This window comes from Hypomesus nipponensis, chromosome 6 (assembly GCF_054491055.1).
Source record: "Hypomesus nipponensis isolate SF chromosome 6, ASM5449105v1, whole genome shotgun sequence".
Classification (NCBI taxonomy): Eukaryota; Metazoa; Chordata; class Actinopteri; order Osmeriformes; family Osmeridae; genus Hypomesus; species Hypomesus nipponensis.
The window spans coordinates 2,737,218-2,750,160 of record NC_140366.1 but is presented as its reverse complement, the minus strand read 5'-3'; the positions used below and the strand labels follow the sequence as shown (position 1 = coordinate 2,750,160).

The 12,943-nt window shown below is 43.3% G+C and overlaps 1 protein-coding gene across 7 annotated transcripts in view; it reads right to left on the bottom strand.

The window, feature by feature from the left end:
- Nucleotides 1-12,943, bottom strand: part of ppp2r5a (protein phosphatase 2, regulatory subunit B', alpha isoform) — an 89,136-nt gene that overhangs the window by 14,666 nt on the left and 61,527 nt on the right. For all 7 annotated transcript variants that reach the window (XR_014758435.1, XM_084699618.1, XM_084699620.1 and 4 more), the window contains 2 exons: nucleotides 9,637-9,767; nucleotides 2,745-2,804 (listed from right to left, as the gene is read on the bottom strand). Coding sequence is in view for 6 of the 7 variants with exons in the window: in XM_084699618.1 (XP_084555744.1) it covers nucleotides 2,745-2,804; nucleotides 9,637-9,767 (191 nt within the window). In the remaining variant the exon portion in view is untranslated. The remainder of the gene's footprint in view (nucleotides 1-2,744; nucleotides 2,805-9,636; nucleotides 9,768-12,943) is intronic.

The following is a 12,943-nucleotide window of genomic DNA, read 5'->3' as shown; positions in this document are numbered from 1 at the left end:
GCTAATGTACATAGCTACTATTTGAAATAATGGTAGACATCGGGATGGATTAACTCTAGCTCTACCTTACATAGGCTATCAATTTCAGATCAACCTAAAATAAATCATAGCCCAAAATAAATAACGTTCTGATCCAGTGGGGCGGTTAGGGGACACTATTAGATGTATCGCTGCTATTCACAGCCAGTTAATTGATGGTAATATGCGCTGGTCATGTTAACTCGATGGTAAAGTAGCTAGCGACTAGTAGTAATGTAGGAAACGCGCTAGCCAGATGTAGTTCAAGGGCTCGTTCTCCGTGCGTCGCCAACTCTGTTAGCTGGATTTGATTGTTGATGATGTGTCATTATCTTGGATTGTTTGGTTCTTCGAAGCTCATCCTGGACTTGCTGTCATAGCAACAGGTCCGCAAGCTTAAAGTGGAACTGAATTGCGATTATACACAGTGATATTATAATAGTATATGCATTTAATGACTTAAAAATATATATAATATACAACTGTATGCCATGTTCTATAAATAATCGAAATCTCTAGTGTGTAAATTGAGTGTGTACTTAAAAATAACTGGGCGCCGCCATGTTTAAATGACGTACACATATGATGTCACGAGAATGGTTGCGCTCAATTTCAACCCGTCAAACTGCATTAAAAATTGAAGAAAATCGACCCATCACACCTATCCCTGTTCATCCTATGGCGTATGCTTTCGAACCAATACGTAATTATGTACCCGCAGGACCGAGTGTTTTTGTCTGAAAATATAAATATAGTTAACACTGACAAGTTGAACAACACCAAGTGGTGTACTTGTAGCTAGCTACTTGTCGTAACTGCAGACAATGCCAACAGACAGAATCGAATGCCTTATGTCTTGTAAAATTCGTTTGTACAACCAGCCAGTAAGATCCTACTTTGCACTTTGTTTTAGCTGGTTTGTTTAAAGCCATTTATACTTCTGTTCTCCCTGAAAATCTATCAATGTCTATCTCGATGACTGCTAGCAGCCAGCAGTCACAGTACCAAACCATTCTCGTGACGTCACAGAGATGACGATTCAAAGATGGCCACGCCCAGTAGTTTAGTTTGGTTTAACATGAAACCGAATTAATTGCTCATTGCGTGATAGATAGGCTCCTTAAGCACAGCGCGATATGCTAGCCTATACTTTGAGAGGATAGCCTATTGTTTTTTGTGAGGGTGTAATTTACATAATACATTTGTTAAAACCAAATCATATGATTTAAAGCTGATAAATAAAAAAATGAAAGTATGAAAAAGAAAAAAAAAAACATGGGCCTAGCTTACTATAGCTAATAAGCGATAAAACGTGTGGTCACTACTCTACATTTAATTTGGTCTGCTACTTTTTGCCAGCCTTCTTTCTTGGATTTTGCAGACTTTGAGGTGTTCACTGGCGTTCTGATTAAATCTTCAAATTCGGAGTAACCTTGGAGCAATCTCTTGTGCTTTTGGCTCTGTTGCGGAAAAAACAGGGCGCTCATTTTGGCCACGGTAAGCAGCCATAGAGTTATGTGAGCAGCCAATAGCAGCGTTGCTGATCAAGGTTTCTACTATCGATACATACCCCCTTTTAGACCAACGCATAACTCAATCCAGCTATACTTATTATAAACAACATGGGTGTTCAAAAAAACAAATTAGCCAGATCATGATTAGCAAGATGATGTCATCTTGGATGTGTCATTTGATCTCAGATGTAATAAGCGACATCCGGAGAACGGGCCCCAGGGCCATACGTTCTAAACTGAGTGGTTATTGTTTATGTTCCAAAAAAGGACCTCCTTTCATTCTGCACTCGCCTGTGAGCGCCCTCATATGGAACCTCGAGTGGAACAGCAACCAGTCCGGGACAAGTGGATTTTTTTGTAGGGCAAGTGGAAGAGAAATTCACTTGTCCTACTGGACAAAATAAAATGCCATGATACTTGCACTGGCCAGCTTGCAAATGCTGAGGATAGCCTACCGAAGTTGAGTTAGCCAATGTTGTTAGCGATGCTAGCTAACGTTAGTGTACTAGCTGTATAACACTTCACTTGGTTTTGCAGCTGTTTGATTTACTAAATTTATTATGAAATGTTATGTTCTACTAGCCATTTGTCTACTTTAGAAAGTCACAGTATTTCCAAGCCATGATAGTAGAAGAACTGAGACGACACATTAAATAATTCCTCTTTCAAGTATAATCCCCGTTCAAGTGTTGAGCATTAAATTAGCCAACTGCACGGTCTGTAGAGATCTAATAAGTGGGTCTGTGCTGGAATCTTCACATTGCCTACTTTAATTCGGAATTGTAGATTATAAACTTGAATATGCCGCCATAACAACCAATTACGAATTGATTTGCTTTAATCACTGATGCAGTTTAACCTTGACCCTCTGCTAGTACTACTGTAGTGTAGTACAGTATGCTTTGCTGAAATTATTTATATGTCCCCTTTCTTGTTGATTTGAATATTCTGAATATAGCCACTGCATATTGCAATTTCCCCTCGATTTGGAGGTATCACTCCAAAAAGAATCACTTGCACTGACCAGTACAGTATGCTACTTATACAGCGGTAAAACAGTGGTACGCTATACAAAGAAGCAACGCTTGACAGACTAATCGGTAACTAAGGTGGTCGTGGCTTACGCAAAAGGTCAATTGAGCTCCAATGTTGACATGGCACCATGTGTGTGCAGTCTGTGTGATTAAGCAGCGCTGTGAGACGCAGACTCACCTCCCCAGGATCTCTAGCAGCTCGGCCACTCCGTTGAAGTGGTCTGTCTCGTAGATGAACCTGCAGGAGACAGACGGACACATGAGAACACAAACACACCTGCAGCCCTTCCACAAACACACATCCGCAAGAAACAGCAGCGCACGTATGACTGCCAGCGCTGAGTGGGATAGTGAAACTGCGGATTCAACCCTGAGTCTGAATGAGTTGAATATTTAAATGCATAAACCCCCCAACATCCCCCAAAATTTAATACTGCATGTCTAGTCACTGTAGGGCAACTAACTCCATACCTAATTTGTTGCAGACAGCCTGGCTGAGGCGGGAAACTTATGTGGGCCAGCCCAGGCTGCTCTGGAGGCAGTACCAGGCTGCACCAGGCCCAGCTTCTATTTTAAACCCCGGCAGCAGATGGTTGGAGGAGGCATATCCGTTGTCTTCTACACCACTTAACTGGTGGCTGTATTATTATATGTATTTTGTACTACTTTCTGGCCTCAGCTGAGGGCAAAACACAGCTCTTTTTAAAAGATATATTTGTGGCCATTTTCAGATTTATTGGACAGCGATGTTGGTAATATTGTAATTTGCCAATAGGTGTCACCACAGCAAGTGTGCTACCACAATCCTGTTATTTCTTCTTTGGTGCCTCCCTATAAATTGACATGCTTGTGAAAGAAGAGGTGTTTTTTATTTTGTTATGTGTGCGATGCATAGACAGTGTTGTGGGACTCACAATTGAAGACAAACTGTTTATTGAAAAGCTGGGTGGGCCAGAGAACTGGGCAACATGGAAATTCCAAATGGAACATTTGATGAAAGCTAAAGGACTATGGAGCATGGTGATGGAAACTGACTACGTGGGTGAAGGACCAAGTGCACAGGCAAGAGCAGAATTTGAAAAGAAAAAGCATTTTCTGTGTTGCTGCTGAACGTGAGTACTCCTCAGCTGTACCTGATAACAAGCTGTAAAACCCCAAAGGAAGCGGGGGACACGCTAAAAGAACGTTTCGAGAGAGACACTCAACAACAAGCTGTTCCTAAAGAAAAAGTACTTTAAATGTGAAATGAAGGACGGAGAAAGTATAACTGAACACTTAAAGCGAATGAAAGAGTTAACTGACCAGCTGGGGGCAATAGGTGCAGTAATTGAAGAGGAGGACCAAATCGTAACACTCCTGGGTAGTCTGCCATCAAGCTACGCTACAATCGTCACTGCGCTGGAGACAAAGTTGGACAGTCTAACGCTGCGGTTCGTACAGCAGGCATTAATAAACGAAGAACAGAAGAGAGTGTCCGCTGATGGTGCTGTGTTTGGTGGTGCCGCAACCGGAGGCGCGTCAGCATTGACAACCTCACAAGTCCGTATGCAGGCTAACTACCGGACATCGAGAGCCGACAGACCTGGCTCGTGGAAGTGTTATAAGTGTGGGAAGGAAGGACATATCAAACGTGACTGTCCTGGTACGAGAAGACAGACCAAATCCCACAAAGCCAAACACGTTACATGCGACCATGATGGAGACGCATCTGAGAGTGCCTTCGTCGCCGGAGAGGCGAAACGGGCTAAAATTACAACAGATTGCGTGGTTTATTGACTCTGGAGCCTCAAAGCACATGACGTGTCATAAAGACAACCTCCAGGACTACAGGCAATTTCCAAAGGCACAGTCTATGAAACTTGGAGATCGCAGAGGCTCTAGGACGCTCTAGGATTTGGTAACGTTAACCTGATAATGACATTGAACAAGAGTGATGTGAAGAACGTCACAATGTACAACGTGCTGTATGTTCCCAAGTTATCTGGGAATCTCCTCTCAGTGGGAGCTGCTGTCGAAAAAGGAAACACTGTAAAGTTCAAGAAGTCTTGCTGTTACATCCGTGATGACAGTGGGAATCTGAGAGGAATGGGAACAAAAAGATCCGATGGATTGTATCAACTGGATGTCGATGGGAGTTCGCCCACCTGTCACTGCGCGCCAAGTGCATCAATAGCAGCCAGCTTGTGGCACCAGAAACTGGGCCTCACCACTAAGGTGAAAGAACTTAAATAAATGGTAAATGGAGTGGACTTCCCTGAAAGGAAAGAATTACCCTTCTGTAAAGCATGCGTGGAAGGCAAGCTGTCTAGGAAACTACATAAGCCAGTGGGAGACATCCGTTCTAAACAAAGACTGCAGTTGGTTCATAGGGATGTCTGTGGCCCTATGCAGACTGAATCCATAGGCAGGTCAAAGTACTTTGTGACTTTTATTGACGACTATTCCAGGTGTTGCAAGGTGTATTTCATGAGACAGAAGAGTGAAGTCCCCTGCAAATTCAAGGAGTTCAAGAGAACATTATCGAACGAGTGCGGACCAAAAGATGTCAAGACTAAGAACGGAAAATGGTAGAGTACACATCCAAGGAATTCCAGGATTACTTGAAGGCTCGAGGCATCCACCATGAGACGACGGTACCTCACACACCTCAGCAGAATGGGTTTGCAGAAAGAAAGAATAGGACATTGGTCAAAGCAGCGAGGAACAAGCTCTCTCACGCCAAGTTAACAAAGCAGTACTGGGCAGAGGCTGTAGCGACCGCTGCTTACATACAGAACAGACTCCCCACATCTGTCCTGAAACAAGTGACGCCCTACCAGAGATGGTGTGACAAACAGTCAACCGTAAGTCACATAAAGGTGTTTGGGTGCGTGGCCTATGCACATGTCCCAGAAACAGACAGAAGGAAACTGGACAAGAAAGCAGAAAAACTTTGTTTTGTGGGATATGCCAACAATGCCAAGGGCTATCGCTTGTATGACAAAGAAAAAAATAGGATACTGGTTCGTTGGGATGTGATCTTTAATGAGTCAGACTTTGGCTTGAAACAAGAATTGGACATTTGTTCAGATGACAAAGCTATCATAAAATCTGAGAGAACACCAGCCGACTCGACCGTCAGTGGAGCTGCAGGAGAAGGCGACCTGAAACCACCAGAAGTGGACGTTTTGTCTTCGGGGAACGGAGTTCACATGAAGTCCGAGGAGAGAATACCAGGAACTACTAGGGTGGGTAGCAGGACCAGAAGACCACCTACGAGATACGGCATCGACGAGTTTGCCGACCTGGTGACTGTTGACCATTATGCTGGTGTTTGTTGTGTTGCGGAACCAAGCACACTTAAAGACGCAATGATGAGTCCCGACGCAAAAGAATGGCAGGAGGCGGACGACCTGGAATATGGATCATTGCTGGAAAATAAGATGTGGGATTTAGTGGAACTACCCAACGATCGGAAGGCCATAGGATCAAGATGGGTGTTCAAAATCAAGCATCATAGTGATGGAAGAGTGGAGAGGTACAAGTGCAGACTCGTGGCTAAGGGTTACTCACAGATGTATGGTGCTGACTACGATGAAACATATTCACTCGTGGTACGCTTCAGCTCGGTACGTACATTGCTGTCCTTCGCGGTTCAAAACAACATGCATGTGCATCAGATGGATGTGGTGACCGCATTTCTGAACGGACACCTGGATGAGGAGATCTACATGGAAAAGCCAGATGGATACATCAGACCAGGGGAGGAAGGTTTGGTGTGCAAACTGAAGAGGTCTATATACGGACTGAAGCGGTCCCCTCGCTGCTAGAGCGAAAGCTTTACAGGGTTCATGAAGGACATTGGTTTCGTGCAGAGCACATCAGACCCGTGTGTGTTTGTTCGAAAGGAGCTGGAGATATTAGCTGTGTATGTGGATGATTTGATCCTGATAACGGAATCCATGGAAAGCATGGAGGAGCTGAAACACGCTCTTAAGAAGCGTTTCAAGGACATGAGAGAACTGTCATATATCTTTTGGGGGTCTCGGTCATCCAAGACAAAGAAAATAACTGTGTGTTCCTTTATCAGAAGCATAACATCGAAGCCATTCTCTGAAAGTATGAGATGCATGAAACAAAGCCCGTTACAACTCAGCCGATGGAAACGTAAGGCTGACAAAAAACGACGGTGTCAGCAAGCCTGTGAATCCAGGTACTTACCAGTCTATGGTGGGTAGCCTACTGCATGCTGCAATGGCCACACGACCCGACATAGCACACGCAGTGAGCGTTGTGTCAAAGTTCAATGCAAACCCAAGCGTTTCCCATCTAACTGCGGTGAAGCGGATCCTACGGTACTTGAAAGGGACAATGATGCTCGCTCTCAAATATGAGTGGTCAGAGCGGTCAGAGTCTTTGGTCGGTTTCTCAGATGCTGACTGGGCTGGAGACCAGGACGATCGTCGCTCTACGACTGGTAACGTGTTTTTACTGGGTGGAGGAGCGGTTTGTTGGCTCAGCGAGAAGCAGTCAACTGTTGCCCTTTCAACAGCGGAGGCTGAGTGTCTTGCACTTAGCCAAGCAGCTCAGGAGTGTACCTGGCTTAAACGACTTCTAAGGGGTGAACTATACTCCTGTTGTAATCCTGGAGGACAACCAAGGAGCCATCGCAATCACAAAGAATCCAGTGGATCATTCAAGAACTAAGCACATTGACATTCACTACCATTACGTTCATGAGTGTGTGCAAAATTGACAAATACAACTGCAATACTGTCCCACAGATAATATGAAGGCAGATATATTGACCAAACTGTTGGCAGAGACAGAAGTTTGAGCATTTCAGGAGTGAGATTGGACTTTGTTTCATCAATTCTGTTTAGTCTAATCCTAAACGGGCTACACTGTGTTTTGTGTGAACTGTGCTAAGAAAATATATATATTTTTTGTCGTTAATATGATTTATTAAGGATTGGCTTAGCAAAAGTAAAATTAAATTGTGTAATTGCAAATTAAGTGGGAGTGTTGGTAATATTGTAATTTTCCAATAGGTGTCACCGCATCAAGTGTGCTACCACAATCTTGTTATTTCTTCTTTGGTGCCTCCCTATAAATTGACATGTGTTCTGAACATAGAGTTAATATAACTAGAGACAGCTACTTCTGGCTTCCAAGATGGCGTCCCCCTTCATTACTATGAAAAGTGCTCAGTGGCGCAGTGAGGCAAACGAGAGCTTCTAATGGACCGCGCCATATTTCCAGACCACTTTTTAAGCCTATACCTTTGTTACTATTATAATGATGATGAGTGTTGTTTACTATTAGTAGCTTATTGTTAATGCCATCGTTGTGGTGTTAACCGACTTAAAGTTCTAACAATATAACGACCATAACAATATTGACGTTATCAGACATGATTTATTCATCGTTGTCTTTGCCTCAGAATAACATGTCAACAATATATAATGACGCCGTAACATGCCACAATATTATAACTAATTATATTAGGCTATAATTACGTTTGTCATGCCACGAGCATAATAGCGTTCATTACAAAATGGTTAAATCTGCTTTAAATAACTGAAATTAACTCTACAAACAACCGTCATGTATGTGCAACCATTTGTAAAACGTGCTACAATAACGGCAGGCAGCTGTAGATTATCAAATCCTTTCTCCTTGTTCTCATTCAGCTCAGGTAAATCAGTGATTTGCTGATGCTCCCTTTTGTGCTTGTTCATTGTTCGTATCAGCGAGCACGTTTCCAGGCAACTTTTCTTGACGTAAGCAAATAAATGGGCTGCTAAGAAAAATTATTCTAAGAAAAAGCTAGTAGTATGAGACAGGTTCGAGAATCGAACACATTTTTGGGGGGGAGATAGTTTTAGATATCGAGGGGTGGGGGCTTGGTTGTGAACAATAAAGGAGTGTCATACAAAACTCAACATGGACAGAGTGGGCCACTGTGTTAAGGCCTCAACACATATGGTACACGCTCCTGCCCCTAAACCCCAAAATACAGACATTTGTAGTTACAATGCTGGACTTAAGTCTCCAGCAGCGAAACCTAGAGCTACCTACAAACAAACCATTCAGGGGTGTCCTGCATGCCTTTGGGACTGACTACTGGTTTCCACTAACACAAACCATATGTTTCTTGCCTCTCTATTTATTAGGAAATGCAAATGATCTGTGAAAGTGCATTTAGAGACAACAATGCCTGTGCACCATCAGCTTACAACTCAGTAGCCTTCCTCAACCTACCAAGTGCCTGCTAGAAAGTAGTGAAATGACAGGATGGGATACATGCTGGCTTCTCAGGTCTGTTCTGGTAGGACTGGGAGATCAGAACAGAGATCACTTGCTTGTCTGGTAGAAAACAGAACTTGATAAAATGTGTTTCTCACAACATTCTGTTGGGAGTAAAGGGAAATTCTAGTTGAAATACAAATATTTTTATTTCATATTTCTGACATTTTATCCTTGTGTGTATCAAAGTAACAAAATAGCTGGTGCTTAAAGTATTTGTGTTTTCCATGGTGGTGATGAAACAAATTTCAGTCTGAAGTAAGTCTGCTCTCTAGAGCTGTTATACTCATGGTCATCTTGAGGTGCAATGTGTTGCTCAGAAAGCCTGAGTAAATGGTTGGGGTGGATGGGACATCACGCTAAATGTCAGAGCGCATGTGTGTGAACAGTGCGTAACCTTTCCAGTGAGAGCCCCCTGTGTGACTCCAGACCCTCTGACCTAAAGGAATTTCAAACATACATGACAGCAGATGTGCTTGACTCTGATCTACACTCCTGTCATGGTTATCTAGCTGTGAAAAAGGAGAGGAAACGCTCACAGCTCTGCTCGCTTTCTACCCAGCAGGCCAAAGACACAGAGGAGCAGAGAGAGCAGGGAAGAGCAGGGAGGCAGGAGAGCTGGAGGACAGAGAGGAGAAGAACAAGGATGGTTCAACCTGCCTGACCCTCCCAAAGGCTGAGCTGAAAGGAGGCTCCACCTGCAGCTAGATGGATGCTGCCAAGTGACTTCCAGAGATAGCCCCAACATCAGTCCCTACAATAAAAGGTTTTGCGTAGCTCACCGCAAGAAAATGTTGTTGATCTGTTTCCTGATAAATGCTCGCAAGCCCAGAAACTTCCCGTAGATCCGATGCAGGACTGTCTTCAGGAAGTCCCTCTCTCGGGGGTCCTCGCTGTCAAACAGCTCCAGGAGCTGCAAGGACAAACACCAGGAGGAGGGAGGGAGAGACGAAGAGAGATGTCAGGAGAGAGATAGGGGCAGAGAAGGAGAAAGAGCATAATTTAGTGACTCATAGTCGGTTAACAAGCAAACCGTCAAGGACATATTTTTTCTGTGTACCCGCTACATAGTTGATCACATACAAAACACACATAGAAAACCCAGGGACAGAGGAGCACGGTATAAGAGGATTTGGCATCAACCTTTATACTAAACAAACAAATAAAATGTTCCAACGCATGGCAGGCATCAAATACACACAAGAAACAAAAGGCCTACTGAACATAATCAATTTGTATCATACACCAGTGTTAACCTGTTATCTAACAGGCACGCAACCCTGTTGGCTCTGTTAAGGGATAGGACTGACACAGAGCATTTATTTCCAGCAGTGTGTGATGAGTGGTTCCTCTAGTAGTGCTCTAGGCAGCAGGGCAGCAGCAGGCTGCTAACCCTAACACCATGATGGCAGGGTTGCTACCATTCCACTGAATGCCCTTCCAAACCTGCCATCTTCTCCCAGCCCAACACTTTGTGGAAGGCCACAGGGTTGTCTCAAACATGTGTAAAAAACATTTTTGGTAGGTTGTGGCGATGGGTAGCATTCCACGACATTGACACGAGGCCCCTTGTTGGTATTCAGCCATTGTGAGTGCCTGAGGCCTGGGTCAATATTCAATTAGCGCCGTACAGTGCTGCACCACAGGGGGGATTGACCACAGCTGTGGAGCGTCCTGATTTTAACTTCACCTCTGACCTGTGTGGCAGGCAACAGATACAGTTTTCCTCACGGCACACCCTCATCACATTACTGAGCCTTGTCCCACAAAAACATGTCCGGATGCACCGTGTTCGTCACATCCGTCAATAGACTATGACTTTATGTCAGAAGGGAGAATGACATACAATTGCTTGTAGTAAAAGCATAATCTATCAGTCTATTAAGAGCTGGCGAGTGCCTGATAGACCAATTCAACTTCTGACAAAATTTCCACTGTGCTTATGAGAGGAAACAAGAAGCCTGCACAGAAACTATCTGGATGTTAAAACAGCCTCCTGTGACTAGCATATCTGTTCACATTGTAGCGCTTAAGGATATGACAGCTGTCGGTTTTCAATTAAATCATGTCGGCGTCAGGTGACTATACTGGTGAGTGAAAATCCACAAATGTGTCTGTCAACCATCAGAAAGGAGACACATTTTCACAGACAGAGTGAAGTTCACGTAAACATACTCCGTTTCTCCCCAGAGGTATTTTAGTTATCTCAATGTGTTTTATTTTTTATACCTGGAACTAGGGCTGGGCAATATATTTTTTTTATCGATTTATCAAAGCAATGACTTCCCTCAATAATGATATCGTAACATTAATATGTTTTCAATAATATCGATGATGTCTACAGAATAGAGAATAATTAGGAACAGCAGTCCATTTAATTTCTGTGATGCAGCAGGAAGTTGCGGAGAAATGTTAGCCTACTACGCTCTCTAAAATATACTGAGCACCTCAAGTGAGTAGCTAATGTTAACGGAAAATGAGTCTTATTGCCGAAAACAGTGGCAGTGATAGCAATGGCGAGGGAGCAACTTCCAATGAAGAAATTATTGATAAAAAGGGTTAGTCTTCTTCAGTTATTTGGAAATGGTTTGACTTTTGGAAATCCGACAAAGAGCAGAGCAATGTTCGGTGGAAAGTGTGTAGTAAACAGGTGGCTACCAAGTCTGGTAATACAACAAACCTTTTTTACCACCTGAAGCAAAATCACTTGTTGGAACATTTACATTTAGTCATTTAGCAGACGCTCTTATCCAGAGCGACTTACAGTAAGTACAGGGACATTCCCCCCGAGGCAAGTAGGGTGAAGTGCCTTGCCCAAGGACACAACGTCAGTTGGCACGGCCAGGAATCGATCTGGCAACCTTCTGATTACTAGCCCGATTCCATAACCGCTCAGCCACCTGACTCCCTTTGGAACATGCAGAAAGTGTGAGTTTGCGCCAAGGTTTTGATAAAAAGCAAGGTTTTAAAAAGCTTAAATTACTTGACCCTGGCCGTGCTCCCTGGCCGCAAACATTTCTCTCACACCGCGCTGCTCAAACTTTATTGTGTGAGTGTAGGGAAAAAGTTGAGAAAGAGACTTATTTTGCTACTAAAGAAGGTATAATACATTACAGTACAATTCATGAACTGTCATCACCATTTGCATCACAGGCACGGCACTTTCTATAATTCCAGACATCTGTGTGTCACCAATTCTATCAAGGGCTATCATTATCTATAGGCTAATTCAAGTTATCAATCTTTGTGGCATCTTAATCACCGAATGCATCATAGGCACTGTGCACTAGTGAATATAGCAACAGGAACAATGTTCGTACGACTCTATAAAGCAGGGATGGGGAACTTTTTTTTCTGCCAAGGGCCATTTGGATATTTATAAAATCATTCGGGGGCCATACAGAATTATCAACTTAAAAATGTGCCTGCTATATTTGGTCAAACATTTAATTAACTCACCCCTAATGTGATGGCTGGAACTGCTTTTCTTTGGTGAGGTTTGTGATGTTAGCTGGCACAGATGCAGCCTGTTTTGACTAGGAGTGCATCGACCATTTCATGATTACGGAAAGGGATCGTACAATTTTTTATATTGCTACCATTTTTAAGACTGCTTATCAATCTGAGTGTTAATCAGGTGCGGAGTCATACGTTGTAAACATTGGGGGCTTAGCCCAAACCAACAACATATTCTGGGTTTGATTTGATTTAGAAAGGAATTCCACATTTAATGAGAGTGCGCACAGGGCGTGACTGAAATGTTGTGGTACATTGGTACGCAATGCTGCGCGCCTCTATGGTACTCTTCCACATATTAAAATAGTGCTGCTGCCAACTAATAATGCACCTAATAATATGGTTCCTGCAGTGCCATGGCGGGCTGGACCAAATGATTTCGTGGGCCGCAGGCCGGACGTTTCCTCACCCCTAATATAAAGGATGCATGTCTTAAAGAATATATAGTGTCTGTTAAAATTATATATTGGGCTTATTAAAGTTATGTCTTATGAACTTAGAAGTTTGCTTAGGCTTAAACATTGTGTCTAACACAGGGTATGGGGAACAGGCTGTATTTGTGTCTTAATTTCT